Source organism: Leishmania braziliensis, chromosome 32 (assembly GCF_000002845.2).
Source record: "Leishmania braziliensis MHOM/BR/75/M2904 complete genome, chromosome 32".
In the NCBI taxonomy this organism is placed as follows: domain Eukaryota; phylum Euglenozoa; class Kinetoplastea; order Trypanosomatida; family Trypanosomatidae; genus Leishmania; species Leishmania braziliensis.
This window is the reverse complement of record NC_009324.2, coordinates 1,511,608-1,529,253: the sequence shown is the minus strand read 5'-3', so window position 1 is coordinate 1,529,253 and position 17,646 is coordinate 1,511,608. Positions and strand designations below refer to the sequence as shown.

The window sequence follows — 17,646 nt, the reverse complement described above, 5'->3', positions numbered from 1 at the left end:
CCACATCACCGGCAGCAAGCACATCATAGAAGAAAAGAACGCGAGAACGACACGACGACAAGCCGCCTCTCTCACGGAGAGCTTCAACACCAACAGGCACAAGTGGCAGAGAGAAGGAAGCAGGGGCAGACTAAGATACCGCCCCAGAAAGTCTGTAACGCCTCCACCCGCGTGCACAGTGCAACTCCGCACCGCACTGCTGAGATATGGGTTGAACGCGTTCGCGTCCGCACGCATGAGCATATTCACGACCGTACGTATACGCTAGCACGTGCACGTATTAGCGGGCACTTCCAAAGGCAACCGTTGTGATGCCTAGTCTGCCTTGCCTAGTATACGGCGCTGAAACTGAGCTGCAGAACTGTGAACGAAGCGCGACAGTAGTCCCGCGACGGTGTAGACGCCGCCGATGATAGCGCAGACGTATGTCAGAAAGTGGGTAAGCGAGACGCGTGCCGATGAGTAACGCACTGTGATGGGGGACATCTGATACTGGAACACAACGGCAGCCATCTGGCTCGAGGGCACAGGACTGCTGCTCGAGGTCCCAGTAAACTGGTACGTGTGGGCGGTAGAGAAGCTGCTCTCGTAGATGGTAGGCACAATATCGAGGAAGTACTGATAGATCTTGGGCACCTCGCTCCGGTGCTCTTTCCCATCAAGCGGGTGGAGTTGGGCCTTCTTGTCGAGCTTCTTTACATCGAGGGTACCAAAGGACAGGTGGTGAATGCTATGCTCGGCGTTAGTACCGTTGGGAAAGTGCGTCATCAGCAGATGCTGCCGTCCGTGGGACGAGATGTGGAAATTGCCTGGGACTTTGCCAACTTTAATGTAGCCCTCTAGACGACACCCCTCGGCGGCGCTGACAAAGAGGTCACTAGATATCCCATCGGAGATCGGCTTCCCTGCGGGATCAAGGCGGGTTCGGGTAATGTGGTCCATCGAGTTGAACATGTGGTTGTGCAGAACATCGAGGATGTCCAGAGTCAAAATGGCGCAGGGCATCTTTGGAAACGTTATGTCCATGGAAACCTTGATGGTACTCGTTTCATCCAGATCTGGTAAGATAATCATGTCGGACTGTATGCGAGGGGAAACGTAAGAGATAACCTCCCCAACAAACAGCAAAACCATGACAGTGACGCACGCAATGGAAATGATGGCGCCAGAAGTTGTGGACTCCGTAAGGTCCTTCGGTATGTGACGGAAGAAATCCGTCTTTTGCCAACTACGAGCCGCGTGCATCTTGATACCACAAGAGGGGTCGACAGAGAGGGAGGAAAGAGAGGACAAGGGGAGCGATTTACACACGTGAGAATGTGGTGGTGGTGCGGCTGGTGATGGAAGACCTCCTAAAGCGCGAGGAGCTGCACTTCTGCGTCTCTCTATTTTTGCCTGTCAGTGTGTGTGTGTGTCTTTGTTCAATGTCGTGCACGCCGAAGCCTACTTTACCGCCCCAAACCACACGACGAGGTGAAGGATTGAGACGATTACACGCAGTAGAGAGAGAGGGAGAGCGGGAACAGAATAAACTTAAGAAGAAGCGCGCACTCGGGTGCGATAGGGAGAGGGCAAAAGGCGTTCGAGCGCGTTAGGTACTGGCTTGGCCGCACAGAGGAGGATAGAGCAAAGGTGAAGAGAGAGGAGAGCGATGAGTACAGCTAACTTCCCTAACGAAGAAAACTAGGAACAAAGCTTGTAGTATGACCAATACCAGCCATCAGCGCATACGCCAACAGCCCTTCAAGAAGAAAACCAAGGAGGAGAGGGAGCGTTGGAGAATGACGAGGCAGCAAGCGCATCCGCAGCTGGAGAAGGTGGTGCAGCAGTTGCTCACCTGGGGTGCAGGGGGACTGCGCAGAGATGAGCATAGAGAACTGAGGTGCCGTTAATAAGGGGAGCGCAGCGTGTGCTCTGCCTGACCCAAATTCAGCAGATGTCGGTGCATGGAAAAATCCAAAGTAGCCGTCCTCTCCGCTCTCTACTGCCCCCGCCGTCGGTCGACGGAGAGCACGGAGCACACCAAACCTCGCTTGGGAAACGTCAAGGTACGAGGCCACGGAACCACGCAGACGGATGGCCTCTCAGAGTCGCCCTCGTCGAGCATAGTCTTCGTTACGCGGATTGAAAGGAAAAATGACGTATACAAACGAGTAGAGAAGAAAATAGACGAAATGAGGAAGGCCGCACCTGCCCCCCTCCCTAGTCGTGCCGGTACCATCCAGCAAGGCTGGAGACACGGTGCCAGCGGCGACACACACAAGACGACGACCAGGTTGGATGCATCTTTTCGGGTGCCCCTTACTCCTCCGGGTGCCACGCGCCCTTGACAGCCTTACCGCCACGAATACGGCCGGTGCGGCGGGCAGCGATCAGGCCCACCTTCTGGCCCGGCGGCGAGTGGCGCGACACCGTCGATGGGTGACCAATGTGCTGATGATTACCACCACCGTGCGGGTGCTCCACCGGGTTGCGGGCAACACCACGCACCTTGGGCCAGCAGTTGCGCTTGCCGCGGAAGCGGTAGAACGAGTTACCGGCCTTCAGCACGGGCTTCTCGATGCGCCCGCCGCCGCTGATGATGCCGATCATCGCGCGGCTTGTGCTCGGCACAGACTTCTTCTGCCCGCTCGGCAGCTTCAGGCGCGTGCGGCCCGTCTCGTGGTTGTGCGAGATGATGATGCAGTAGTCGCCGGACGCGCGCGCCAGTGTGCCGCGGTCGCCAGGCTTCGCCTCCACGTTGCACACGATGCAGCCCTCCGTGATCTGGCCCAGGGGCAGCACGTTGCCGATCGCGAGCGGCGCCTTCTGGCCGCAGAACACCGACTGGCCAGTGAACATGCCTTCCGGCGCCACCATCAGCTCCTTCACACGGCGGAACTTGTACGGATGGCGGAACTCCACGCGCGCCAGCGCCGCACCACGACCAGCCTCGTGCTCGATCGACTTCACCACGCCGCGCATGTAGCCGTGGCGCTCGGCGTAGTCCAGAATGCGCAGCTTGGCGGAGCCGAGGCGCTTGTGGCCGTGCACCTGGTACACAGAACCGTTGCCCTTGCGGCAGCTCAGCACAGTCTTACCCATGGTTGAGGAGACTGGTTCGTGGTACCCTGTAGACTGGCACCATACGTGTGTATGTGTGTGTGGGTGTGCGAATGAAAGCAAATATGAAGTCGAAGACGATAGTAGAAGAGTATGTGAACAAGTCGCGCGGGTGGAGATCAAAGGTGCATCCTGACAGGTACACTCGAGAGGGATGAACTGGCGATTGTGTGGCGTCAATCTCGTTAGCGATCACAGTAAAGCAGCACAGTCTGCTCCACTGGTACGGTTGTCGAGGTTCCGTCCATTGCGCATCTGGCGCACTCCACGGAGGTGAGTTAATACTATTTTGTACACTCGCCCCGCCCCTTCGCCTCCCTGTGCTACGCGCGAAGAGGCACAAGAAGGAGCGAGAGAGGGCAGGGAGTTGGTGTCCTAGAAGGGAGGATGAGAACAAGACGGGAGAGGCTAGGATGTACTCGTGCTACACGAAGCACCGCAAAGCACGTCACAAGTATGGCCCTCCTGCCCTCTCAGTATTTTCATGCAAGGCTTCGCCTTTTGCTTTGTCTTCCAGTCTACTCTACTCAACCACCGCCTTGGAAGAGTTGTCAGGCGGAGGGGGGGGGGGCCGAAAGGCAGAGAAAGAGAAGTGGTGGCGCCGCAGTCATGCAGAGATCTTGTATACGGAAAGGGGGGTAGGAAGAGATCAAGTACATGCACCACAGAGCCTCACACGCAGCAATGGACACGATGAAAGGTAAAGAGAGTGCCTCACGGATGCCGACGCAGCACCAACACTTAAATAACAAGCGTCGATGACACACTTCGCCGCTAAGCAATCATCACAAGGGACCACACAGTGTTCCGGCGCGTAGCAGCCGCGCCTTTCCACAAATGGAAAGGGTAAACAAAAAAACTTGCGCACACACCCACTGCCACTGAAAGCGCACACGCAGACACGCGCTCTTAGGAGCCCATACGTGCATGGGACGCATATATAAATATATGCGAGGCAGGTAACTGGGCAAAGTGGCACCCATTCAGGACTGCGGCACTGCCATGAGAAGTGCGAGAGGCTGAGAAGAGCAGAGACGCCAGTGCCAGGCGGTGAGTTTACGACACTCTGTACACCCCCGCGCCGCAGAGTTCATCCAGCTCATTTGCTCCGATTTCTCTCAGCAGGCCTACAGAGGTACATCAATATATTCCCTTAGAGCCATGGAAGAGCATCAGAGAGGAAAGAAAGTTAACACGACGAGAGAGAGGGGGGGAGAAAGAACGCGCAAGTGCTGCACGGAGAAAGGCAGCACAGGTGTTTCTCCCCTTCATCTTCCGTCAGCCCTTCCCCCTCGTGCCTCGCAGTAAGCAGGAAAAATAAGAAGGGGAAGGCAAGTATGGATGGTGTATTTGCTGGAAGCGGGAGGAAGAGGGGGGCCAGAGCAACAGTGCTCGTCAGCGAAACAAACAAGTCCAAGCCCCACCCATTTAAGTGATATGTGAGGAAGAGAGAGGAAAGCGACAAGGAGAACAATCGGGGGGTACGACACTGCTCAAACACACAAGAGCAACAACCATAACAGCAGCGAAAGAGACGAACACCTTTCGCGCAGGTAGACGAGAAGACGCGGCAACTTCGGTGAAGAGTCTCGTCCAGGCAACAGATGAAAGAAAGGCAACTGAACACGCGGCTGAGAGTGGCCCCTATGGTAGGGAGAGGGATAAAACTAAAGCGAACAACAACAACAACAACGCACTTTCCGTGTAAGCGGTGAAGGAGACAAGAGTGAGCAGAGGAGGACGGGGCGTTGGAATGACGGCGACTGCGCTTGTGGCAAACTCATGACGTACCTGAACGCGGCACATGACAATTCACAAAAAAAAAAAAAAAACGAAAGAAGGATAACAAAAATTGAAGGACAATTTGCACATATGCTCTGGTAGAATGTGCAAAGGCACGCTTCACTCGATGTGCGCAGGATACCTCGCCACCCTCACTGCCGCTTTCCGGACCTTTTGGTCTGTCGAAAGAGGTGGAGTAAGTAGGCCTTGGCGGTGTAGGCCTCACGTACTGTTGTCCAGAACGTTATGCAGCTACTATGATGGCGATGACAATCGGCGTCATGGCGCTACGACAGCCTCTGGAGAAAAGCTCAGATTCAAGCCTGTGGCGTGCCTCGCATCAGTAGCGAACGGATTCGGCCCGTGCTGCTCTTCCTCGTTCCCGTGTGCCGTAGCGCTCTCCGCGTTCCCCTCCAAAGAAATGGCACGTTCGTCGGAGAGAGGCGTCACCTTCGACGATTTGTGGCTCCAACTGATGAGTGGAAAAGTTACAAGGGAGTTGACCACCGCCAGTTCTTCCGCAAAGACGCGGTAGTCTTCCAGAGTGTGAAGATAAAAGCCAAGAACCATGCATGGGTCAAACTTGCGCGCCGTCAGGTCACCGCGAGCCCCGTACAGGGTGCCGGCGGTCTTGTCAGACGTATAGGCCTTTTGGATATAATGTGGGTCCATGAAGAAGACTTTGCGGCCCTGGTGGCCAAACATGTAGAAGGATGCCTGCTTGAAGCCTCCCGCGATGCCGCAGCATGCCTTCATGTCGAGAATCTTGAGCATCATGGACTCGTACTTGTCCGACAAGGGTGCAAGGCCCAAGACAACAGGAATAATAAGAATAACGTGCTGGCCCTCCAAGAGCTTTGCCACCACTGCTGGCTCATCGATGTTACGGTTCTCGCAGGAAAATGTGAATGGCACATCCCCACCCTCGGCGTGACACGCAATCAAGGCGGCTGCCATCGCCATGCCCGCCTCAGTGGGGGAAAGCATACTCGCGTACTTGACACAGTTCTTGTGAGCCTCATCCTCTGCCCTGTGGATGCCAAGCGGGGCGGATGGAACGTCCATGAACAACCTCGATATATTCGCCTTGAGCTCAGCGTTGTCCGCCTCTGGCAACACGTACGCACCCTTGCAGTGATACCGCAGAAGGCAGGTGCCAATGAGCATTTGTGTGGTGCGCAGCAGACAGCCCCAGCGGGTGTCTGTCGTAGACCCGTTCGGCAAGGGAGGGAAGCAGCTGCGGTAGGAGAAGTAGAGCAACTTTTTCATTGCCATCATCACAAACTCGGTCGTCCTGTCGCCACTATAGGCGCCAGATCCCACCACGACGACAGGCGTCTTATCTTGCAGCTTGCGGTTCGGGGTGCGGAAGATCCTGCTGGGATTGAGCCACCACTTGAAAAGGCTGCCCAGGTCGCAGGACGGAGCGTTCTCCGCCACTTTGCTGCTCGGGCCTACTTGTACTCCGGAGTGCATTTTCACTCAAAAGGAAGAGGGGAGGGGCGTGACGGATAAAATTAGTGAAGAGAGAGGTGGGAAGAGGTGCACACATGCACACAGCTCGCTGTGGCGCAGACGCGATTGTGTGTGTGTAGGGGGGGGGGAGGGGGGGGGGGGGTAGGTGGAGAGAGAAGTGAGATAGCAAACAGCCTGTTGTGAAAGAGGGCCTCGCAGTGGCAGCGAATACGTAACCAACAAAAGAGGCGCTAAAGTAGTTGCACACTGCTTTGCAGTACATCATCACAGGCAGGGGTGTGCACGGGCGGGTATAGGTGGAAGGTCGCAGGTGCGTCACACGCCGACAGTGTAGCGGCCCCAGGAAAACGTTTAAGAGGTGAAGCAAAACAGACAGATGAGAAGATGGCACAGCACAACATCACATTTTGGGCAGACGTGTGGAGACGCTATCCGTGTACGCACGAGTGCCAGCGGCACGCGACCTAAGGGTAAGCCGAGCAAGTTGCCAGAACATCGAACTCGCCAGGCAAAAAAACTAAAGCAGAGAGCTCGCTGCTTTCCGATGGAGAGTAATTGCCCGGAGTCACGAAGAAGAGAAGGAAGAGAGGAAAGGACACTACTGTGACGATGCGGGTGAGATGGAGACAAACGCACGCACTTCCAGACGCTGCGGACATTAACGCTACGAGTTGTCAATACTGCATCAACGTGGCGATAATATGTTTTTTTTTTCCAACTTAGTCATTCTGCCATACAACAGGAGTTGGACACCACCCCACCCTCGGCCCTCTCACGGGCCCCATCGCCGCGGGCAAAGAAGCCAAACATATACGCGTTGCAGCAATACGTCTTCTGGGCTATCGGCGCAGAGCCTCTGCGCCAAACTTTACCCATCGCCGTTTCTCAGTTCGCCTCACAGCCACTTCCATCATGCTGGTCACCACCTCGTGCATCCTTCTCGGGGTGGCCTTCAGGCTCCCCACATCAGTAGGCTGTCAGGATGAAGGTGCGACCCTTTCCAGTCAAGCTGAGACGCTGCCCATCATAGAGATGGTACAAACTTGCTCACGGCCGCGGGTCACCCCGACGCAGTACCATCCAAGCCCTGACCACCGACATCAGCAGCGATACCTTGCTCTGGCTTCCCCCCACGTCGTAGGCACCTTGACCCGGTCACCACTGGAAGCAGTTTGGTATGGGTAGGGAAAGGGGGTCTGCGTGGCTTTCTCACACAAAGAGTGAGAGCGCTTGGCCCTGAGATGACACGCAGGGAGGCATCCCCCCTCCCGCCACCAGGAAAGGCAACAAGAGTGAAAAGAAAAGGGCATACGTGTATCTCCGGCAAAGCGACCACACTGAGGGAGGAGGGATACGGGGACAATAAGAGTGCAGGCGACATAAAAGGGTAACCCTCGTAAGCGCATGGCGTAGAGACACACATACGACGGCGTTGCACTGGCGCGCAGCTTCTCCCCAGCACACCCTAGCAGTGTGTCTGCAGTACCATGCCCCACATGCCCCAGATGGCCCCGCCTCCTGTTCCCCTCCCCCCCCCTCCCGCAGCAGAGGCACGCTACAGTGAGTATTGAAACGCACTTAGAGATCCAGCTGAGCCAGTGTCACACCGCCTAGAGTATCACCAAAGATATAGCGCATGGCAGCAAGTCGGTCAGCACAGTTCACCGTCGCCAGCTGGCAGCCGGGTACCTCTCGATGCGCAAGGGCTGCCACCACCTCTGGCCCCTCCGCCTCCTCTTCCTCCTCTCCACTGTTGCCTGTCATGTATTCGCCGATGGCCCATCCTGTGATCTCGCCGCAAAGCGACGTTGTCAACAGCACCGCGGGCGACACCCAGTTCACATAGCACAGTCCGTTGATGGCGTGCCCGGGAGACGCCATTGCCTCGCTCAGTCCACTGCGCTCAACCTCGAAGACCGAGTACATGCCGTCCGCCCGCCCAACGGCCACTTGCGCACCACAGATGGCGGTGCAGTTGACGAGTGGTGGGTTCACCATTTGGCCACTGCCGCTCCTCGGCGACTCCTGCGAGATTGAGAACGCAACGCGCGCGGAATCCGTGTCGTCGGCCCCGCTGTAGAGGGCGCCCTCGCCGTCCATTCCGACAGCAAAGAGTAGTCGTGTAGCGGTGCTGCCTTCACCAATGGCGAGATCAACGCAGTGCAATCCGCTACAGTAGTTTGTCAGGCGCCCAAACCGGTGGTCTTGTGGCAAGGGAGAGCGGTGCTCCTCGCCAAAGATGTACGCCTCGACATAAGGAGGCCGGGAGCCGTCTGTAATGTCGTACACAAACATTCCGCCGTCCTCGTCCGCAATCAGCGTCGTTGTCGAGTTCGCCGGTGGCTCGTCTTTCAAGAAGGCTACGCACTCCTTGCCGCTCGTGAACTCGGACACACACGAAACGCACTTGCGTGTGTCAAAGAGCTGCACAGTATTGCCGCACAGCGCGACAGCAGCGTGTCGGTCGTGTAGGTAACGCAGCTCGGAAGCTTCTTTGGCAGCGGCTTTGTTTGGATTGTGAAGTGTCATGTAGTTCCTGCGTGGAATGCGCACATCCCACAGTGTGAGAGCGCCGTGACTCGAGAGGGTGGCAAACGACGTGGTGGACGCCGAGCTACACGCGACAGAGACGACCCCTGCGGACTCTCTGCCAAGGAACTCCATGAAATCTGAGCAGATGAAGGTCTTACCAGGGCAGCGGCGTCATTGCCCTTGTGCCGCAAGAAAATGCTGCTGAGATGTTATCGTGATGGAGCGGGAGTGTGGCGTGCCTTCGAAGCACCGCGGCGCTGCCGTTTACCCACCGCAGCAACACCACAGTAGCGACATGCACCACAGGTTTCGACAAGGGAAGAGAGAAGAGGAGTGGTGAGACGAGGTGAGGGGTTGTGCAGCGAACAACAGGGAGCGCACTGCGAGTATGGAGGAAGAAGTGCGTAAAAGAGCCAATTGTCCCTGGAAGGGTTAGCGTGGGTAAAACGTCAACGTGGAAGCAACGTACACGCATACATGAACACCTGAGCATGCCTGTGTGGCACATCTTACTCTTGAAAGGAGTCGATCATACACGCAGTGCACACAAACGCACATACAAGCGTTAGGCGACGTGGAACTTCTGCATATAATTGCGTAGAGGGGGTCAGTAGGCGACTGATGGTCGCGCCAAGTCAGACTACTTTCTTATCCTTCACACTACCGTTGAGCTTCGCAGGGACGGCGCACCGTCGGACAGCGTCACACTCTCGACTGCGGGTGCGTGCGCGTTTACTGTTCTTTCCTTCCCTTGAATGCCGTTGTGTTGCTGCCCGTCTTGTCATCATGCTGAATTCATCTTGTTGCTCACGCCAACACAGGCGCAGACCCACAGCCACCAGTGCACACAAATGCATACATCAATACCGCGTACACCGGAGGCATGAAAACGCCGTCTTACCTCGACGAACGCCGCACGGATGGATAAGAGAGCGCATTGTCCCCGCCATTTCGATGTGTGTTTCTCCCAATTCCGTTGAAGGAGCCAGGGCTTCGCCGAGGTCGCTGCATCGCCAGTTTCACGGTTGGCGAGCACGACAACACACCGTGAGCCGCAGCACGCATGCACCACAAAGAGCCCAAGGAAAGAACAAACGAAGACACAGACAGACAATCAACCGCGTGCACGGACGCAGAGATGCGCGCGTCTGCAAAGAAAAAAAAAAAATACAAAAAAAAAAAAGAAAAACAAAAAAGCCAAAGGAACGAGCAAAATCTCAAAATGAGCGCAGACGAAAGGGGGAGAGAGAGCCCACACGCGCACACCGTCGTGCAAAGACGCCTGCAGAGGCAGTGGGAAAGTTGAGTCAACCTTGAAAGGATGTCAACAATAGGGGTGGAGCAGAACAGAGGAAGGAAGACAGGGGGACAGAGAGGAGGAAGGTCAGGCTTTCATAGCGGCACTATGAGGCCCGAGCGTAAGCACAGCGAGAGGTGCAGTGGCAGCCAGCCACTGAAGGCACACTCGCTTACGCGAAGAATGATCACAGCCATGAAAGGAATGGAGGCGATGCTTGAGTACCTGTTGAGACGCTTCTTTGCCCTTCATGGCACAGAAGTGGCAAACACACAACGGGAAAGGAAGACGGGGAGGAGCAAAACAATACAAAATAAAGACAACGATGATGGACGCAGGGGGTAGGCATGCGCGCACACGCATATAGAGAGCCATAGAGACGGATGGATGGGTTGGTGGTGAATAAGGAAAGGGTATAGGAGAAGAAAGCAAAGCACAATGCGAGTCTCTACATCACTCAAGTCAAGCCTCCTCCAGTGCATGTGAGGGATGCCCTCGCCAAGCGCCCCTACTCAACCTCCTGACTGTCACGTTGGTCCTCGTACAGGCGTACCCATACACACCAACACGCGTACGTTCTGCCACCACATGCAAGCACGCAGTCTCTGTCTGGGAGCGGCTATATACAAGAGACAAATAAATTTTCACGTGCACGCGCACGTCTTCCTTCCCGCCTGCCTCGCTTCATTCCCGTGCTCGGCCTCGGCACACAAGAAGTGCGCAGCCACGCCAGCGTTACTTCAAGTGTAGGTGCGGGGAGACAACACGAAAGAACAGAACCCCCCCCACACCCACCAAGACTCTACAAGATCGACAAAGGAGCACGAGACTGAAAATAAAGCAAACAACGGAAGTAAGGTCAACAAGCGAATGGTGGGCGGGAGTATGAGCACCCACAAAAAGGAAAATGAGTGTCACAGGCATCGTCATCCCTGTGATGACGGCGTCGAAAGAGTAGGAACGAAGAAATGGCGCCAGAACCGTCAAGGGGGGCACAGGAAGAGGGGGGGTGGTACACACAGCGGGGGGGTGGCGCAAGTCAGAGAGGCGATGGGAGAAGACGGAAGAAGGCGAGGGACAGGAAAAGGAGAGGGGAATCGCGTGGGCAACACTCCCAGAGGTGAACATCAAAACAAGGAGAGGGGGAGACGAGGAAAACAACTGTCAACACAAGAGTTACGGGGGGCCTGAGAGAGAGAGAGAGAGATGCGGGGAAAACGTCGGCAGCTCCATATGGGAAGTGGAAAGGCAAATTTGCTTGGCAGTTTCACACTGGGTTGAAGCTGCTTAGCACTGAAGGTGGTGAGAACATCGACACAAAACGAGAAGGAGAAAGAGCACAGAGAGTAATAGTTGAATGTGGGTACGGCAGAACTGCACCTTATGCAGTGAAGGACGCAGAGATAAGGAATGATGGGTGGGGGGGGATGTGGGCAGCGGCAGAGAAGTAGACACTGCACCCGACCATAGCAGTCCTTTTCCATTGGGGGCAGAGGAGGGGGGGAGAAGAGAACCTAAAAACAAAAAAACTCACCAGAAACTGCTTCGTGAGTGTGACGAAGAGAAACAGGGGTGCTCTACAAACGTACACCAACGAAAATGGAGAGAGGGAATGCAAGGATGACTACGACACAGACACGCGTACCGACAAGCACGTATACACATGTGTATTCGCTTGTACATCAGTCAGAGGAAGACTCAGAGACTGTAAGTGGTAGCTGAACGTTTGTCTCTGCGCTCCACATCCCCAGCAAGGCAACTTTCCCTGCGTGCTGCACAGTGGACCAGTACAGTAGCAGTGGCCGACAGCCCATTCTCGGCACTGTAAAGGGCTACCAGGATCTGCTACAAAGAGAGAAAGAGCGCGCATGCCGATGGCCTCACCGACTCGCCCACTCGCCGTCGGGAAGAAAGGCGAAAGGGGGGGGACAGTGTCGTACACTACCGCCGCCAAGTCGATAATAGTCCCAAGGGCAAACGCAAAGACAACAATATTCACAACGCACAAGCTGAGGAAAAAGAGGCGCAAACAAACAAAAAGAGAAACGCAGTGAAACGAGGGAAAAATGAGAGGGATGAACTCATCAATGCTGGAGCAGAGGTAGTGGCAGTAGCCGGCATGACACCCAAAACGGATGAAGAGGGGGGGAGCAAGCATACGCACATAGACGCACGACACATGCAGAACACAACGTGGGGATGTGGGAGGAGGGGCACAGAGAAGTCGGCGTTGCCGCGCCAGACGCGCCACAACACAGTGGAACAGAAACCAGGAAGGCACACGATAACAGAACGCCTGCAGTCCGTGAAGAGAACAAAATGACCGAGAGAGAAAGACATGCAAAGGGCGAGAGGAAGAGCAGGGAGAACAAGAGGAAGTCACACGATAAAAACGAAGCAAAGTCAAGGACACGAGAAAACGCAAACCAGCCAGGGCAGGGGGTTGAATCCACGGCGCAGGCAGAGCTCCCCGCTAGTGCGTCCCACGGCTTGACAGCTTCTGAGCATCATCGTTAGTGTACTCCTGGTGTCAAGGTGCTGTTTCGGAGAGAAGCACAGGCTACTCAGCATAGAGAAAATAGCACTGAGAGCAAATGACGTCCCTCTGTCCGCCTCCCTGCACCTTCGCTCGCTCTCTTCAGTGTATGCCCACGTCCCAGCCTTCGATAATCGCACCTTTTGCATCTCCCTTTCCTTTTTAGCGCGTCTTGAACAACATCGTAGCAGCGCCGTTCGTGTCTCCATTGCTGCGACGTAGCGCCATCTTTGCGTCATGCTTTGTGGCACCGAGAGAGATGAGCTGCTGCACACCAACGTTTGTCGTGTTGAAATCCTTATGCTTGCGCGCGTTGTTCTTCATCTTGCGGCTGTCCACACCATAAAGCAGACGCGCCGCCGTTCGATGCACATCGCCATTGTAGTGCGCCAACACAAGACGGCTGATGGACTCATCAAATCCCATGCTGGCAAGCACCTGCACCTTGGTATCAAAGTCGTCCCGGTGGCGGGCAGTCTCGGCACGCTTAATGTCATCAGCGGCGGCATCCTCGCCGGTCCTGCCGATGGACTCGGCGAGACGGCTGTACTTGACGCGCTGACCCTGCTGGTGAATCAGCTTCTTGGTGATCGCCACCACCTCTATTTCGCTGGCACCGAGGCTCTTCAACTCCTCCGGCTGCAGCTTCGACAGCGCTGACACTGTCTTGATGTCAGCCGAGATAAAGCCGTTGATGAGATCATGACTCACGTTCGCAGCCGTCACCACGTCGATAAACCCAGATGCCGATTGCTTGTCAACACGGTCCGCCTGGATGGCAAGGATAGCTCCGAGAACCTCCTCGCGTGTGTCCGCCTCTACTGCCACATCCATCAGCGTGTCCATGTCGAAGTCTGGAAACATGTTCGACACCTCCTCAACCCACTGCACCTTCTCTGCCGGCACACCGTTAATGGCCGTGGCGGCCTTCGCCTCCCGCGCCTCGCGCAGCTTGCGCAGTGCCTCCAGCCGCTTCTGCTCCTCGATGCGCCTGCGCTCGCGGATCTCTTCAACCCAGCGGTGCAGGTAGGGCTTGCAGCGGTGCAGGAGCTGCGCGCGGCGACGCAGCACCAGCCGCTCCAGTGCGGCCCACACCTCAGCCCGAAGGAACACCTTCGTCTTGCCGACGGCGTAGTTAGGGACCGTCCAGTTGTACAGACGCTGGTACCGCTGTAAAAAGTCCCCGCACGCGTCGCTGTAGCGCTCCTGTTTGAAAAGTGAGACAGTGGAAGGGGGCATGATGAGGTAGAAGTACCTGCAAAACTGCGCTAGCGGGCGGCGCACTGGGTAGCCCTGGCGCTTGAGGGCGATGGTCTGCAGCACACCAGCGGACTCGAGCTGCGAGCCGACAAGCAGGTTTTCAAGGAACGAGGGGTCTGCTACCATGTTTGACTTGATGCAGCGGATGAATTGTGTCTCGGTAGACTCCAGCTCGGTGCGTAGGTCTGTGAGCTGGCGCTGGAAGCGGATAGCAACGGTCTGTTTGCGGTGTGCCTCACACCTCTCCGTCGAGAGAAGGGTCTGGATGAACTCGTCGGTGGACTCCTGCACGCACTCGCGCATGTCCTCCTTGAGCGCGTCCGTGTTCTTCTCCAGCCACTCCGTTGTGTCGTAGTTGACAAAGGAGGCGTAGTGATTTACACCGAACTGGTTCGGAATGGTGCTTTTCGGTCTCACAAAGTACGGACTCTTGCCATTCCACTGCTGCCACACGTTCGTGGTGAAGCGGTCTGTGCTGCCACCTTTGAAATTGCACTCCTCGTCCAGCATCGAGAAGATGCCCGTGCGTTTTGCATCCAACATTTGAACGCAGTCGGAGTTGTCTGGGAACTCGATCTTCAGGGTCTCTATGCCCTCACGCCGGCACTCCTCTTCGTCGCTGATGAACGTATACTTGTTGTAGTGATTCTGCAGGGACTCGTTCGCGTAGTTGATACACATCTGCTCGAAGCTGTTGCGCGTGAAGTTCTCGAAACCGAAAATGTCGAGCAATCCGACATACTTGCAGTTGCTGCAGTCCCCTTGGGGATGAATGGCGGCGTTCACAAACTCGACGAGTCGGTCAAACATGCCGACGTACAGTCCCTTACAGAAGGCGTTGCGCAGGCCCTCGGCCTCCGTCTTGGAGGCGAGGATGGTGACAAGTGACGTCTTGCTCTTCACGAGGAAACACTCGCGAACCTTGGCCTCGTCCAAGCAGAGCAGCCTGCTGCCTGTCGCGAGCGTCTCCTCGTTTGCAATCTGCGCCTTGTCATTGTTGTCCGCTTCGAACTCTACCTCCATCAGGTGCAGAATGGCCGCCAGCACACGGAACATGCAGTTCTGGGTCTCCAGCGACACACCGATCATGGAGAGCGCGCGGCAAACCGTCTGAAACTCGTGCGCGTCATCGAGCGGCTTGCCATCCACGCCACGGCGGATGAAGGTGCCACCGCCGTTCAGGCACTTGTAGTCCTGAGCAGTCTTGAGCCCGCCAAGCTTCTGCTTCTCCTCCGGCGACAGCCCCGCCAACATTTCGTAGAAAATGTGGTAGTTGCGCTCACCAGGAGACTGCATGATGATGCGGCTTTTCTCCAGTAAGTAGGTGACAGTCTGGCCTCCCATCACGATGCCGGAGGCAGGGTCAAGGTAGAGTTTGATGTACTTGCCAAAGCGCGAAGAGTTGTCGTTGCGCACTGTGCGTGCGTTGCCAAACGACTCCATGGCGGGGTTGCTCCAGGTCAGGTTCTCGTCGATCCTGTCCGCGATACTGCGCTGCGAGGTGTTTTTGCTGTGCATGTAGCTCAGTTGACCGAGGTACGCGATGAGCATCTTGGCGTTCTCAGTTTTTCCAGAGCCGGACTCGCCAGAGATGACGATGGACTGGTTGCCCCGCCCCTGAACAAAGACCGCGTTGAAGGCCTTGTGTGCCACCTGCCAGATGTGCGGGGGGAGCATACGGGGGTCTGGCAGCGCCAGGTATTTCTTGCGCTCCTCTTCGCTGTTGAAAGGCATCCGCCGGAACGGGTTGACGGAGAGCACCATCTCGCCCATGAGTGAGTACTGCTGCTGCAGCTGCTCGAAGCGGTCCTTGACGCAGTGCAAAAGAGTAGCCACGTGCAAATCGCTCACGTGGAAGAGCTCCGCGTCCTCCGGATCGTAGCTCTCTGAGATGTAGCCGTGGACATTCTCTGCAGCCACCGTGACAGCTGCATGGGAGGCATTGTCCACTATCAACACCTTGCCGTCATCTACCTGCTTCACGGTACCACGCAGCCACCCACTCTTGGGGTCGAAGTAGTACACCTCCTGATTCACAGATACACGCTCCGGCATCGCCCCCGTTGATATCCGCGTGCTTTTTTTAGTTTGCTTCGTGTGAGAGCGACGGTCTGGTGGGGCTCGGGATTGCACGTGTTGGCTGGGCCGCCGTAGGAGGGGGGAGGACGCTGAAGAAGAAGGAGGGGAATATGAAGGAATCGGTGCAGAGGTGTACAGCGGGATGGGACGGGGGATGGAGGGAGGTGAGTCGCGAATGTACGATCAAAGCAGAGCACAGACAAACCAGAGAGAGGGCGCGCGAGAGATGAGAGATGACTGAGGTAAAAAGAGACGAGAAGACGTAGAGGGGTGCGGAAAAGAAACGTAACACGAAGAGAGCGTTTGGTGGGCCGCGCAAGGACGAGGGTGAGCAGCGGCGAGTGATGAGGCCAACACACACACATTGAGGCAAGGCGAGGATACATGAGATCGTGAAAGAGAAGAGAGCAAACAAGGAAAGGTAGAAATAGAGAAGAGAGAATGTGGTGCAGTAAAGGGTGACACGCTCGTGGACTTTGGTGAAGTGTGGCATATGCGGTGGGACTGGAAGACGGTGAAGCCCCTCACTCCAAACACAAACAAGACAAGACTGTCACCCAAATCGTCGGTGACGCCGTCTATGTGTAGCCATACACTGCCAGACGCACTGTTGAGCATTCGCGGAGCAGATGGTACCGAGTAGCAGGCGCTTCGTATGCAATACAGCGGGTGAAAACAAGTGTCGCCCACGCCGCCATCCTCGCTTGCACCGCCACAACTGTACGTCGCGCGTTTGTAAAATGATGGCACCTCCCCTCCTCTCCCCTCCCCTCTCCCCCCACACGCACGCACAAAGACCCCCTCTGCTCCCCCCCCCCACCCCCCACCTCCGATTACCTGAATGGAGAGTAAGTACCCGGCAACCAAGGATAAGGACCGCGCGCGCGTGTGTGTGTGGGTGGGGGGCCGCAACGGCTTGCAGATTTATTTTTGCACTGGAGGCACTTGTCGTAGGGGTAAATATGCGCGAGAGAGACTAAAAGGGGGCACCACGGCCTACTCTCTCTCCTTTCGTTATGCATAAGGCGCATCACAGAGGTGATTTCACGGCAAAGTCAGAGGCACAGAGAAGCACACGTACGCCTAGATGTAGACACCTAAGAACGCACCAGAGAAAGCGAGCGTTGGCAGCTCAGCATGAGCACCGCGCGGGTTGTATATGTATGAAAACAGAGCACATAGGGGCAGGGCAGTGTGAGTATCGGCACGGTAGTCTGTACGGTGGCACGTGCGTATGTTCGGCACACATGACCGAACAACCGCAATGCACCCGCGTGTATGGGCGCGTGTGTGCACACCAATGCGTCAGTTGCGGGGTTGTGGTGGGCGAGAACCGCGGGTGGTCATCACCGGCCCCGGAAATCAGTGCAGTCAGGCCGCCATCAGCGAAGCAAACAGAAAATTAGGCAACAGGCACGTCCAGAACAACGATTAACAATGTAGCAAACAAGGAGGCGGAGAGAGGTGCATGAGAGAGGGAGAGGAGGCGGGTGCTAAAGCGTTTGTGTGTGCGTGTGCGTGTGAGTATGCATGCGATGCACTCGAGCACTCGCGCGGGCGGCGATGTCTACGCTCGGGAGAG

General features: G+C 56.2%; 5 protein-coding genes across 5 annotated transcripts; all 5 read right to left on the bottom strand.

The window, feature by feature from the left end:
* Positions 1-315: 315 nt before the first annotated feature.
* Positions 316-1,245, bottom strand: LBRM_32_4150 (hypothetical protein, unknown function; the record flags this gene model as incomplete). Its single annotated transcript, XM_001567713.1, has 1 exon — positions 316-1,245. One exon carries the CDS (start codon positions 1,243-1,245, stop codon positions 316-318), a length of 930 nt encoding a protein of 309 aa, XP_001567763.1.
* Positions 1,246-2,301: 1,056 nt separating this feature from the next.
* Positions 2,302-3,084, bottom strand: LBRM_32_4140 (putative 60S ribosomal protein L2; the record flags this gene model as incomplete). The annotated part of the gene is made up of 1 exon (XM_001567712.1): positions 2,302-3,084. One exon carries the CDS (start codon positions 3,082-3,084, stop codon positions 2,302-2,304), a length of 783 nt encoding a protein of 260 aa, XP_001567762.1.
* Positions 3,085-5,163: 2,079 nt separating this feature from the next.
* Positions 5,164-6,360, bottom strand: ATG4.1 (putative AUT2/APG4/ATG4 cysteine peptidase; the record flags this gene model as incomplete). The annotated part of the gene is made up of 1 exon (XM_001567711.1): positions 5,164-6,360. One exon carries the CDS (start codon positions 6,358-6,360, stop codon positions 5,164-5,166), a length of 1,197 nt encoding a protein of 398 aa, XP_001567761.1.
* A 1,578-nt stretch (positions 6,361-7,938) lies between these two features.
* On the bottom strand, positions 7,939-9,024 carry LBRM_32_4120 (conserved hypothetical protein; the record flags this gene model as incomplete). The annotated part of the gene is made up of 1 exon (XM_001567710.1): positions 7,939-9,024. The coding sequence occupies one exon, from the start codon at positions 9,022-9,024 to the stop codon at positions 7,939-7,941; it is 1,086 nt and encodes a 361-aa protein (XP_001567760.1).
* Positions 9,025-12,887: 3,863 nt separating this feature from the next.
* On the bottom strand, positions 12,888-16,040 carry LBRM_32_4110 (myosin XXI; the record flags this gene model as incomplete). Its single annotated transcript, XM_001567709.1, has 1 exon — positions 12,888-16,040. The coding sequence occupies one exon, from the start codon at positions 16,038-16,040 to the stop codon at positions 12,888-12,890; it is 3,153 nt and encodes a 1,050-aa protein (XP_001567759.1).
* Positions 16,041-17,646: the final 1,606 nt, after the last annotated feature.